Here is a 13,345-nt window from a genome sequence, read left to right on the forward strand (position 1 = left end):
TCAGCAAAGGTGTCAAAGGGTGCTCTGATGCCCATGGGCACCACATTGGGGACTCCTGGCCTAGATAAAACAAAACTCTCTCCATCATTAAAACCGTTTATTGAAATCATGCAATTAAAATCGCAAATGAGTTATTAGGCAGGGTATTCCATGGAGAAAATGTAACCACTGAAAACAAGGCCCAAGTATATGAATCTGACATCAGCTCTCATGCCACAATTGATTAATTTTTATGTTGCCCTCCCAGACTTCTTTTAACACTATGGATGCCTTGGTAGTAAATGTCTAGGAAATGTCATGGGCAGATTCTCCCTTCCCTCACATACTAATTTCTTGATGAGAAATAATGCTTATTGCTGTGATTCAAGCTGTTTCTGCATTCCAAGCATTTACACTGTTTCTTCTATGGTCATTCTCACAAGATTTGATTGATCACAAAAAGTCTTGCTACAGCCTGAGCATTTATACTGGTCATTCTCTGCATGAAAACTTTGAGCAGAACTGAGGAGTGCACTCTGACCAAAATTCTTTCCACACTCTGTGCATTTATATGGCTTCTCCCCTGTGTGAGTTACCTTATGTTTTAGAAGGCTTGATAGAGCAAAGAAGCTCTTGCTACAGTCTGAGCATGTGTAAGGTCTCTCCCCTGTGTGGAGTCTTTGATGTCCACGAAGGCTTCCCCTATGACTGAACCTCTTTCCACATTCCAAACATTTAAATGGTTTCTCTCCTGTATGGACTCTCTGATGCTGAATAAGACTTGCTTTATCGTAGAAACTCTTGACGCAGTATGAGCAGCTATAAGGCTTCTCCCCTGTGTGGATTCTCCTATGTCTGACAAAATTGGTGCTCTTGTTGAAGCTCTTTCCGCATTCTGAGCATTTAAATGGTTTTTCACCTGTGTGGATTCTTTGATGTTGAAGAAGGCTTGATTTATCACACAAGGTCTTCCCACAGTCTGGGCAGCTGTATGCTTTATCCCCCGTGTGCATTCTTTGATGTCTAGTAAAGTTTGCCCTCTGATTGAAGTTTTTCCCACACTCCAAGCACTTATATGGTTTTTCCCCAGTGTGGATACGCTGATGTTGAATAAGGCTTGATTTATCACTGAAATTCTTGCCACAATATGAACAGCTATGCACTTTCTCCCCTGTGTGCATTCTCCGATGTCTAGTTAACTTTGAGCTCTGAATAAAGCTCTTTCCACATTCCAAACATTTATATGGTTTTTCCCCTGTGTGGATTCGTTGATGTTGAATAAGGCTTGACTTATCACACAAACTCTTGCCACACTCCAAGCATTCAAAAGGTTTGTCCCCAGTGTGGAGTCGCTGATGGGATTTAAGGGTTGCACTGCGATTGAAACTCTTTCCACATTCTGTGCACTGATATGGTTTCTCTCCTGTGTTCAGCATCCCACATTCTGTAAGGTCCATCTGGATTCTCCACTGAGCATCGAGGCAGTGCTCTGTCTGTTCTGTTTGCTGGACTGGGATTTCATGGAAGTCACCAATGTGACAAGGAGTGGATTTTTCTGTCCTCTTCTCCATGTGGTTGTCTTCCTCACTTGTTGGTCCACCTTGATCCCAGAAGTTCTCTTTCAGCTCTTCACATTTGGCTTGTTCTGCCGGTACTTCATATGGCACTTCCTCATTTTCACCCTCCCCTCTACAGCCTGCAGGCATAAAGAGAGGAACTTGGTAAGTGACCATTAGAGAAACAAAACCTCAAACCCCACCCTCCTATAAATCATGTGTGTGTGTCCCTGTTTTCTCCTCATTGGCCAGGGCCTCCTACAGAGTGATTATCTCTGTCCCTTATCTTTCAATTAACACTTTTATGTCAAATGTTACTAGTGCTTGTTTTGCAGAGAATCACTAAGCAGAGTTATCCCTTCTAATCTCCTTGACTTCAACAGGCTGAGAAGAATGAGATCCTGATGCATAGACAAAGGCCAACACACCAGAAGTTTATGCTGTAGCAACTGGAACCCTAAAGGTGCTAGTGGTAGAGATTCCAGTTGTTTATTACACCTGTTCCATTATGGAGTCTCTTAAGGCCCAGAATTGCAGAACCATTTCCCTCAAAGTTAAGACCTCATTAGTATGAAGGGGCTCTTTGGCACTGGAACAAGTCAGGAGACCACAGTGCTAAAGAAGACAGTCTGAGCAGGGATAGTAGAACTTGGGGCGTAAGTACACCCTTGCTGAGGGATCTCCACAATTCTCACACATCAAAGGGCTCCAGCACACACCTGCTGTCCTTTACCCTTCCTCCGTGCCAGGATCAATCCAGGAGAGAGGGGTTGGGTTTGGGAGCTGCAAGGCCTTTGGAAGAAACAAAAAAGGCCTGTTGCATCTCACAATTCTCACTAAAAAATAACAACTCTTATACAATTTCAGCCTTTCTGTGAAAGACACAGAACAAAACTATCTCTTGTAGAGATTGCACCAGGATGTGGATGCCTTTGTTGACATGAGAGATTGTAATTGTAAATCCTATTCCCAACACAGCTGTGGCAGGGAACCACCAAGCATCTGTACATGTGATCAAGAGGGACAGAGAACTCCCTATAAATTCCACATGTGCTGGTCTACACTTCACCAACATATCCAGAAGGGGTAGCAGCACTAGAGATGACCTAGGATGGATCGACCTGGTTACTTGGTGTTCTCTTTTCCTCTGAAACAACATGTCAGATGTTATTTACCCAATCCATTCATTCAAATAGCTTTCTCCAACTTGTGCATTTTGTCAAAAGCAAAACAAGTCTTGGCTCATTCTGAAACTTCTCCACTTTGCAAATCAAGCTTGTAGACGAAGAACTTCCCATTGTCTCTTTCATATGTTAACTGTCTGGTGTCAGTTATGAGTCGAATTGCTAGCTAATGTCTTCCCCCACAACACAGGTTTATACTGCTCCTCCCCAGTATGGGTTGTCTGATGTTAAGCTTTAAGCCACAATAGCTGAAACACTAATAATACCCTGTCAAGCCATTCATTTAAACACCTTTGTCCAATGCTTTCATTTTGGCAAAAGCAGAAAAGATTCATTTTATTCTGAAGCTCCTCCACTTTGCAGAACAACTGTGTAGATGAAACATTTCCCAAGTTTGTAGATGAATTCTCTCGTCTATGTTACAATTCAAATGGCAAATGGATTTCTTACCACAACAGTGATTTATACGGCCCCACCCCAATATGGTTTCTCTGATGCTATGCTTTAATCCACAACAGCTGAAACACTAAAAATGCTTTCCTGTGTGTAAACCCCACTGAATAAAATAGGGCTTGCTTCCACATTGACCTGCTTAGAATTGCTCCCAAGGAAAGGTTTTTGCCACAGACCAGACAGCTTTTGTTTGCGTGCGTGCGTTTCCCCTATATGCTGAGTTCTTACTCAATCTTTTAACAGGCAGGCATTTTTTTTCTTACCTGTATCAACTCCTGTCTGGACTGGTATGTCAACAGGGACCCTGCAGTCTCCCCCACAAGGAAGGGATTTATCCATATCCTCTATTGGCTGGGTCTTCTGCTGATGCTCTGCCCTTTCCTGACTTGCTGGGGCATTTTCCTGCTTGCAACACAGAGAAAAGTTCTCTTCTTTCCAAATTAATATCCTGTGTGGTGCCACTGGCTCTGAATTTCCAGGCACATATTTCTCCCCATCATTGATGGCAATTTGCCCTCGGGCTGCTGCAGAAATAGTGAGAGAATCCCAAACAACTTATTCCGTGGACAAGAAGAAAATGGAAGTGGACAAAGAAGATATAAAAACAATTAAAATGATATAGAGGAAAAGCACAGAAAGTATTTGCCTCAGAAACTGTGTGGGGAAGAATGTACACTGAGATACATATCAAGATTCATGAGAATATTAGCTTTGGGCAAAGGAAAGAAACCCCCAAGCATCTTATTCTCATTATATCACCCTAAATAATGTTTGAACATAGAGAAGACTTTTCTTACATAAAATAAACAAAAATCTGTCCAACCTTAGCCTGAAACCTGCAAATTAGATGTCACTGAATGCTCTCAAATATTTTAGGTGTGATGCTTCCTCCTTTAAGAGGAAATGGAACATAAATAAATGGAACAAGACAAAAATGCCATATAAAAACCCAAATTAATCTATACCATCATCAAGCCAAACCCCTCAGGTAGGTCACAAACCCCTATATAGCTGCTTGTTTTGTTTTTGTTTTGGCTGTCTTTTGGAAGGACCTGCTTCATAAGAAGATCAAGGATGCCATGTGTCCTGCCTCTCAAAATAACATAAGAAGTGGAATCAGCTGCCTAGGGAGGTGGTGAGCTCCCCCTCACTGGCAGTCTTGAAGCAGAGGCTGGACAAGCACTTGTCAGGGATGCTCTAGTCTAGGCTGATCCTGCATTAAGCAGGGTGTTGGACTAGATGGCCTGTGTGGTCCCTTCCAACTCTATGATTCTATTATTCTATTCTATGCCCTGGTGGATTAGACCAGTGGTCCATCCATTCTAGCATCCTGTCTCCTACAGGGTCAGCATAAGGCAGCTGTGACTTGACAGCAAAAAAAAAAATCTCACACATGGGCCAACCAGTTACTGTGGAGGGCCAACTGTCAAGAGATGGGTCACCCTTGTACAAATCAGTCTTACAGTTAAAAGCCAACATTTGGTCAGGTCATAAACTTAGAGCTTCCTGAGCTTATCTAAATGTACCTTTGGGAACAGCAATGGGTCTGAAGCCATCTTGCAGCATCTCACACCTGATGCTTTCCACTTATGCTGATTCTCCTGTCTCTGTGTATGCAAGTATATGCTAGGAAGTTAGACTTTTTTATTTTAATGCACCTGCTTGCTTGCCTTCTATCTAAGCCAGAGCCTTTTTTATAATCCTTTTAATAAAGAACATTGCTTTTCATTGGTGTGTTCTACTGCATGTGTATGAGTCCAAACCCAGCCTTGGCCAAGCTACGAGAAGGGAATTTATTCCAGGGTCCAAGGTCCAGGACAGGAGAATTAAATCACCCAGGTAGGTTGGAAAGCACAGTTTCTTCACACCAACAACAGGGCATAGAGGTCAAGAGGAGATGTGCCTCCTGGCACTGGGAATGCCTCTGAATGTGGAAGTTTTCTTTAGTGACCATGGCTAGTAGCCACTGATAGATTTCTCCTCCATAAATCTGTCTAAACCACTTTTGAAGCTCTTTATGCCTGTGGCCATCAGTACATCCTCTAGCAGCAAATTCCACATTTTAATTGCTTGCCAGGCAAAGAAGTATTTCCTTTTGTTTGTCCTGAATCTATTGTCCACCAAGTTCATTGGATGCCCATGAGCTCTAGTATTTTGGGAGAGGGACAAAAAGTTCTCTCTGTCCACTCTCTCTACCCTGCGCATAATTTTCTAAGGCTGAAGATGCAATGGTGGTAATGCTTCAACATACTTTTTACTTTCCTTTAAAACACCAAAGGCTAAAGTGGTACAGACCCTGAACACCCTGAAGGCAAAGAAGGAACTGCACAGCCATGGTGAATCTTGGCCTGAACTTCAGTGTCTCCCTCTGTCCCGAGGCCAATCCTCTTACCCAACAGGCTGGCATCCCTGTCATCTTCCCACTTGGTCTCTCTGCCCAGCTGCTTCTGCCTGATGTCAGATGGAGCCTGGCCTGCCTCAGAGGTCTGTGCTGTCGCCTCCTGAAATGCCACCTGTAGGCCACAAAAAGGCTTTTTCAGAGCAACATAGAAAGCTAGGGACTGACAGGAGTAAGGGTACACAGAAAGAAGCGTGATGGGGGAGCAAAATGATTACACATTTAAAACAGAACTTGATGGCGTGGTCTTACCTGCTCTCCCCATCTCTGGATCCCTTGCTGTTTCAGCAGGAAATCCTCAGCCAGAAACACTGCCTGAGAGCAGGTGTCTGGACCCCTATCCCTCACCCAGCTCTGGATCTCCAGAGGCAGGATGGTCAAGAACTGCTCCAGGATCAGCAGCTCCAGAATCTGCTCCTTTGAGTGCCTCTCCACTTTCAGCCACTGATGGCAAAGTTCCTGGAGTTGGCTGTAAGCCCCTCTTGGACCCTCGGCTTCTTGGTAATGGAAACCCCTGAAGTGTTGGCGCTGTTTCTCCCTGCTGATGACGTCTCCTCGCAAGATGGCCACCTTCACCTTCCCATAGTCCTCTCTGTCTGTGGCATCCAGACTGATAAAGGCTTGCTTGGGTCCCCCACTGAGGGCTGGCAAGAGTCTGGTCACCCATTGTTCTCTAGGCCACTGGCAGGCTTCGGCTACTTGCTCAAAGGAGGCCAGAAATCTCTTTGTGTCTTCCCACGGAGAGGGTTTCTCTTGCACCTGTGAGATTCCCCATCTTGAGCGAGGGGACTCCACCGTCCTGAGGAACTCCTGCCATCGAGCTTCCCAGTATTCAGCCAAACCCTCCTGTGGCTCCTCTTTCACCTGATGTGAAGGTGCTGATCGGAAGGATCCCCCACTGCTTGCGGACTGCATAGCTCCACAGAATTTACTTCCTCTCTCGAAGTCTATCAGGGATTTGCAATCTACAGAGTCTGGGCAGTGGTAGCATTGTTTTCCTGTTCCCTCTGATGCCACACCATGTACACAGTTTGTAGAATCTTGTTCCTCCATTTTCATCATACTAGAGATTCTTGAGTAATGCTAGTGATCTAAACAATCATGCTGAAATTTTGCCTGGGAGGAAGAATACAGAGAATTAACGTAGATCAACATCCATCCCCTGGTGGGGCCTCAAACTTTTGTTTTTGACAATTTTGGCCATATGCAAATGATACATAAATATCTATTCACATTTTGAATGCACATTTTAAAAAAATCATTCTATACAAATGCTGAAAATGATTTTGAAGTGTTCATCTAGGGAGCCACATTTTTCCTGTCAAAACAATGAAGCCTGGTACACCTTCGTCCATAATGAATAAGAGGGAAGTTAACTTATCACACAAGGAAGTAAGGCGGACATGATTCTGCACATATTGCCAAACCCCTTCCACACTTTGGAAATCCCATCATCCAGATTTGGGAACCACGAGCCCAGAGCAGGGGTGAATTAAAAAAATGTCAAGTAGAGTCAGAGATTCTTCAATAATCCAAGACAAGATATAGCTAAGCAATCCAAGTAAGGAACCAGTCCAGGGGAAAGAATAGAAAGCTGAGTATTGTCGAAGGCTTTCACGGTCAGAGTTCATTGGTTCTTGTAGGTTATCCGGGCTATGTGACCGTGGTCTTGGTATTTTCTTTCCTGACGTTTCGCCAGCAGCTGTGCAGGCATCTTCAGAGGAGTAACACTGAAGGACAGTGTTACTCCTCTGAAGATGCTTGCCACAGCTGCTGGTGAAACGTCAGGAAAGAAAATACCAAGACCACGGTCACACAGCCCAGATAATCTACAAGAACCAAGAAAGCTGAGTGTTTCTGATCAGATGCATTCCCCCGTGGGCAGGAAAGTGAAGCTGTGCTGGATCCAGATGCATTCCCCCCTGGGCAGGAAAGTGAAGCTGTGCTGGATCCAAGGGTTCTATGGGACAGCCCATGTACACAAAGGGAAGTTGTGATCTGATGATTGATTTGTGGTATCTACACTTAAAAATCAGGAACAGCCAGGGTAATGTAGTGGTTAGACTAAGACTAGGATCTGGTAGAGCCAGGTTTGAATATGTTCTCTATCATAAGAACATAAAAAAGCCATGCTGAATCAGATCAAGGCCCATCAAATCCAGCAGTCTGTTCACACAGTGGCCAACCAGGTGCCTCTAGGAAGCCCCCAAACAAGATGACTGCAGCAGCATTATCCTGCCTGTGTTCCACAGCACTTAATATAATAGGCATGCTCTTCTGATACTAGGGAGAACAGGTATGCATCATGACTAGTTTTCATTTTGACTAGTAGCCATGGATAGCCCTACCCCCCATGAACATGTCCACTCCTCTCTTAAAGCCTTCCAAGTCGGCAGCCATCACCACATCCTGGGGCAGGGAGTTCCACAATTTGACAATATGTTGTATGAAGAAATATTTTATTTTATCTGTTTTGAATCTCTCACCCTCTAGCTTCAGCAGATGACCCTGCGTTCTAGTATTATGAGAGAGGGAGAAAGGTTTCTCCCTGTCGACTCTCCCCATACCATGCATAATTTTATAGTAGCCAGTTACACATTTCCATCTCACAAGAATTGTTGTGGCGATAAAATGGAGAAAGGAAGAATGTTGTAAGCCTCTTTTGGTCCCCATTGGGGAGAAAAGTGCAGTATAAAAATGATGTAAAGAAATAAATAAGTACCATTATAGATTTGACATTTATGTTTCCAAAAAAGAAAGAAAGAAAGAAAGAAAGAAAGAAAGAAAGAAAGAAAGAAAGAAAGAAAGAAAGAAAGAAAGAAGTAAAATAAAGACATCTAGGTTTTGATCCCATCCTAAGGAAGTGAACGCCCTGACCTGGATTGGCCAGGCTAGCCCAATCTCAGAAACTAAGCAGGGTCAGCCCTGGTTAGTATTTGGATGGGAGACCACCAAGGAATACCAGGGCTGCTATGCAGAGGAAGGCACTGACAAACCACCTCTGTTAGTCTCTTGCCTTGAAAACCCATAAGGGGTCACCATAAGTCGGCTGCGACTTGATGGCACTTTACACACATAAGGGAGTTAACAGAAAAGCAGCCCAACTCAAGCTTCCACATTTTGGAGAGGGAAATGTACTGTTTGGGAACAAGCCCCCAACCCAGGGCCACAGATACAATCCCACGTTTCCCCCCAAAATGCAGATGCTTGAATCTAATTCCTACTGCAACGGAACAAGACCATGAGCATCTAACGCCAGCAGAGCTGGATCGAGTTCTGCCTTCTTCATCAAGTATTTAATTTTTGTAACCTCTGCCTGATGAAGGTTCTGAGGGAACTCAAAAGCTGGCACTGTGTTTTATCTCCTAGCGAATAACTGCTGGGGTATCTGCGCACATTAAGGAGAAGCATCTTCCAGTTAGATCAGAGGATGTCTCTTCCAGTGACCGTTCAGCCCCCAGCCTGTCTTTCCCTGGCCTAGACCTTAAGCGATGACTCAAGGCCCACAGAGATAAGAAACTCAGAGGATCACTTGTGTGGAGATCCACAAGCATGGATTCTCTGCCGCATCTTCAAGTACTTTAAGGGCTGTCACATAGAGGAGAGTGCCGAGTTGTTTTCTGTTGCCCCAGAAGGTCAGACCAGAACAAATGGGTTGAAATTAAATCCAAGGAGTTTCCGTCTAGACATTAGGAAGAATTTTCTAACAGTTAGAGCGGTTCCTCGGTGGAACAGGCTTCCTCGGGAGGTGGTGAGCGCTCCTTCCCTGGAGGTTTTTAAGAAGAGATTAGATGGCCATCTGTCAGCAATGCTGATTCTATAACCTTAAGCAGATGATGAGGGAGGGCATCTTCTGGGCATGTAGTGGGGGTCACTGGGGATGTAGGGGGGGAGGCAGTTGTGAATTTCCTGCATTGTGCAGGGGGTTGGACTAGATGACCCTGGTGGTCCCTTCCAACTCTATGATTGGGATCAATCACGCTTTTTAACAGCCCGTTTACAGCCGCCCCGTGGCTTTCTCTGTTAAGGAGGAGCCCTTTCTTTCCCCAGGCCCAGAGCCATCACTGAACATCCCCACTCAGCACATGAGAAAACATGACCCACTTGCAAAAGCGATTTCTCTCTCTGCTGTTCCTCAAAGCTCAGCCTCGGTAGCGACTGGATCCCTCCTCCCTCCGGGCTTGCAATGGAAAAGACCACAGGCCCCAGCTCTCTCTGTCCCTGATCTGGGCTTCTGTCTGATCCTGCCTGCCTGCCTCCTTCCCAACCAGAGACTCCCCTGTTTTGAGGCTTCTCCCCAGATGTGCAAAATCCTCACTCACCCGGAGATCCCCAACCGCCCCAAACCAGCCAGTCGTGGGAAAACGAAGTTTGAATCCAGCCAGTGTCCGGGGGAAAGGAAGGGAGGAGGGGGATGAAAGTCTGCAAACTGCAAAAATAAAAATCCCTTCTATGAATCTCAGCTCTGTTCCCAAAGAAAGCCTAGAGCGGCTGCTGCACGCAGATCTAGCGCCCCAAGCGGCGGAGCTGGGACTTCCACCCACCTCCTGGCCCGGTTTCTAATGTAGGAGCTCCCTCTTCTGGGCACTTGGCGAAAAACCCGCACGGAAGAGGTTTGGCATTGACCCGTCGCTGCCTGTTGTCCACGCAAAGGGTTCTGGGGATTGTAGTTTCCTCTTGCCATGAACCACAATTCCTGAAGAACCCCTCTACAAAGAAAACAGGAGTTGCCTCAAATTCCAGAGGGGGAGCTGTATTTAGTCTGTTGCTGCAAATAGGAGTCCAGGGGCATCTTAAAAACCAACTTTTACAAATGTATAGCATACGAAATATTGTCGAAGGCTTTCACGGTCAGAGTTCATTGGTTCTTGTAGGTTATCCGGGCTGTGTAACTGTGGTCAGGAAAGAAAATACCAAGACCACGGTTACACAGCCCGGATAACCTACAAGAACCAATTATAGCATACGCTTTCGTGGACTTCATCAGATGTACGAGTTGGCACACACACACATTCCCCCTGTTTCTGTTATGGGAGTTGTAAACCGCAGATCTGAGCAAGGTGGTCAAAGATAGGACATTTTGGAGGACTTTCATTCATAGGGTCGCCATGAGTCGGAAGCGACTTGACGGCACTTAACACACACAACACACAAACTGCAGGGTTAAAAGGCCACGAAATGCAAAAGGGAGTTGCCTCTAGTAATAAGTGGAATCTATAAATGTCTATAAATATTTCAGCTGCTATTTAATTTGGTTTGTTCATCTGTAGAACACTTTCTTGAAAAGCAACTGTACATAGGGCTGCCAACATCTAGGTACTAGCTGGAGATCTCCTGCTATTACAACTGATCTCCAGCCGATAGGGATCAGTTCACCTGGAGAAAATGGCCACTTCGGCAATTGGACTCTATGGCATTGAAGTCCCTCCCTCCCCAAACCTCGCCCTCCTCAGGCTCCGCCCCAAAAACTTCCTGCTGGTAGCGAAGAGGGATGCGAAGAGGGACCTGGCAACTCTACAGCCAGGAGAGGTGTCTTGCAATTTGCAGATAAGGTAGCTTCCAATTAAATTTTTTTTACCAGTGACCAGAGCATGGATGACGGGTCAAATTATGACACACAATTAAGTGTTTCAGTCAGTGCACCACCTGAAGCTGGCTAAAGGCAAAACCTGCCACAGGGGACACACGGACTGCTGACTGTAGGTAATGATCTGCTGCAAACATTTTCCTCTTGAGGGAAGACACCCCTTCTAGAATAACCCGATTCTGCACTTCCTGATGGGTCTTTTACCAAATCTAGCTGTTAAGCAAGCTAGCCCTGATGTGCTAGAGAGAGGTTTCCAAAGTGGTTCCCTTTGCTCTTTTGTTTAGTTGCTGTTTCCTGAGTGATCAGTTTTCCTGGATAAAATAGCTGCTTTGGAGGGTGAATGTTAAGAGTTGCCAGACTCTGCCTGGGTCATTACATCATTTCCAGTAAAAACACAGAAGTGACATTGGGCAGCTATTTATGGTTTTACCACAGAGTCTTTGGCAATGCTTAGAGCTACCCACTGTCACTTCCAGATTTTTACCAGAAGTAACACAGCACCATTTGCAACACTGGTCAGTTTTTAAAACATTTTCTCCCGCCATTGCTCTGGTCAGGGCGTCCCCTGCTGTCATTTGGGGCCTGGCAGCCCTAACTCTATGGCAGCCCTAACTCTGAGGTCCCTTCCCTCCCCAAATTCCACCCCCAATCCATAGTTTGCAACCCTACCAGTAAGAATGGACTAACTTGGGCTTAATGTCGTTTCTAGAAATCAGCTGACTGTACTTGAAATGGAAAAGCAGTTTAATAAATAAATTAAAAGCACACACACACTGCATCGGTAAACACAACTAAGCAAGGGTACAAGAAATCGGAATAAATGCACATCCTTTCCCCCTTATCTCTTAAGATGGAAATAAGACAAACTCCATATCTTTAAGTTGCATTTATTCTGGCTCATTCACCACCTTGGCTTCAGTATTCGGGGACCCTCTCTCACTTTCTCAGGCCTGTGTGCTCATCATTGCGGCTCTCCTGAGCTGTGAGGGCTCCTTCCTCCCCATGTAGAAAAAAGGCCCCCTTCTTCAACCAGCTCCAAACTTTCATAACCTGTTTTTCCCCACCCACAGCAGACTCTTCTTCTAATCCTGTCTGGAGTAAGGTCCACTCTCCCTTTGGCCTCCTGAGGCTCAGGACTTCCCACTGTGCCATGATCTGCATTTCTAGGGTACTGCTTGGCTCTGCACCAGGGAGGTGACTCATACCCACTTATTTCTCAAATTTCCTCCTGCTAACCAGCAAAGAGTGCAAGCCTAACCATTTAATTGATTTGTGTCATTTATAGTCCTGACCTGGATGGCCCAGGCTAGCCTGATCTCGTCAGATCTCAGAAGCTAAGCAGGGTCAGCCCTGGTTAGTATTTGGATGTGGGACCACCCAGGAATACCAGGGTTGCTGTGCAGAGGAAGGCACTGGCAAACCACCTCTGTTAGTCTCTTGCCTTGAAAACCCCAAAAGGGGTCGCCATAAGTCGGCTGCGACTTGACAGCACTTTACACATACACACAGTCTGCCTTTCTCACTGAGAATCAAGGTGGATCACCCAGAATGTCAATGCAATCAACAGGATAGGACATCCAATAAGTAATGTAATAGGATCAGGATTCCAGAACTCTAACACCAGGCAGAAAACAATGGCCCTGTGGGGTTGTAAATTTTGGTACTAGATTCCTGGGGCAGGGTGGATTTCACCACACTTAGCTTCCTCCTTCTCTCTCATGTTTGATACAAGGCTGCCAGAGTTTCCTTCTTATGTATTGACTTCTTTTATACTGCGCATTTCTCTAACAAGATACCTGCTGCCTAGGGAGTAAAGAGGTTCGTTTATCCGTTTTTTTTCCTATACTAGTTCTTGTATGCAAATTTAGACACCTTCTCCAACTGAAATGCTTTCCATAGCCAGCAAAATGTAGACAGTTTAAACTATTTTATATTTTTACTATGCCTTGCTTTTCAACCCAAAAACATCTCCAAGACAGTTTACAACCCCCCCCCAAATTACAATTAAACTGTTAAAACTACCAAATTAAAACTACCAAGGAACCTCAAAGCTTTAGTCAGGCAGTTCTGCAGAGAATGGGGAACCACAGAATCTCTTTCCCAGCCTCAAATAGCAAGAAAACTTGAAGCAGGGCCCATTTACTGACCAATGTATATGTACCTGGTTTAAGGTACTCTAGTCCCCGAC

General features: G+C 45.1%; 1 protein-coding gene across 1 annotated transcript; it reads right to left on the reverse strand.

The window, feature by feature from the left end:
* Positions 1-389: 389 nt before the first annotated feature.
* LOC130492170 (zinc finger protein ZFP2-like) lies at positions 390-6,485 on the reverse strand. Its single transcript, XM_056866000.1, has 3 exons — positions 5,823-6,485; positions 5,565-5,685; positions 390-1,675 (listed from the first exon to the last, which is right to left on the reverse strand). Exons 1-3 carry the CDS (start codon positions 6,483-6,485, stop codon positions 390-392), a joined length of 2,070 nt encoding a protein of 689 aa, XP_056721978.1.
* Between the last annotated feature and the right edge of the window lie 6,860 nt (positions 6,486-13,345).

The sequence above is a fragment of the Euleptes europaea genome, chromosome 1 (genome assembly GCF_029931775.1).
Source record: "Euleptes europaea isolate rEulEur1 chromosome 1, rEulEur1.hap1, whole genome shotgun sequence".
Classification (NCBI taxonomy): Eukaryota; Metazoa; Chordata; class Lepidosauria; order Squamata; family Sphaerodactylidae; genus Euleptes; species Euleptes europaea.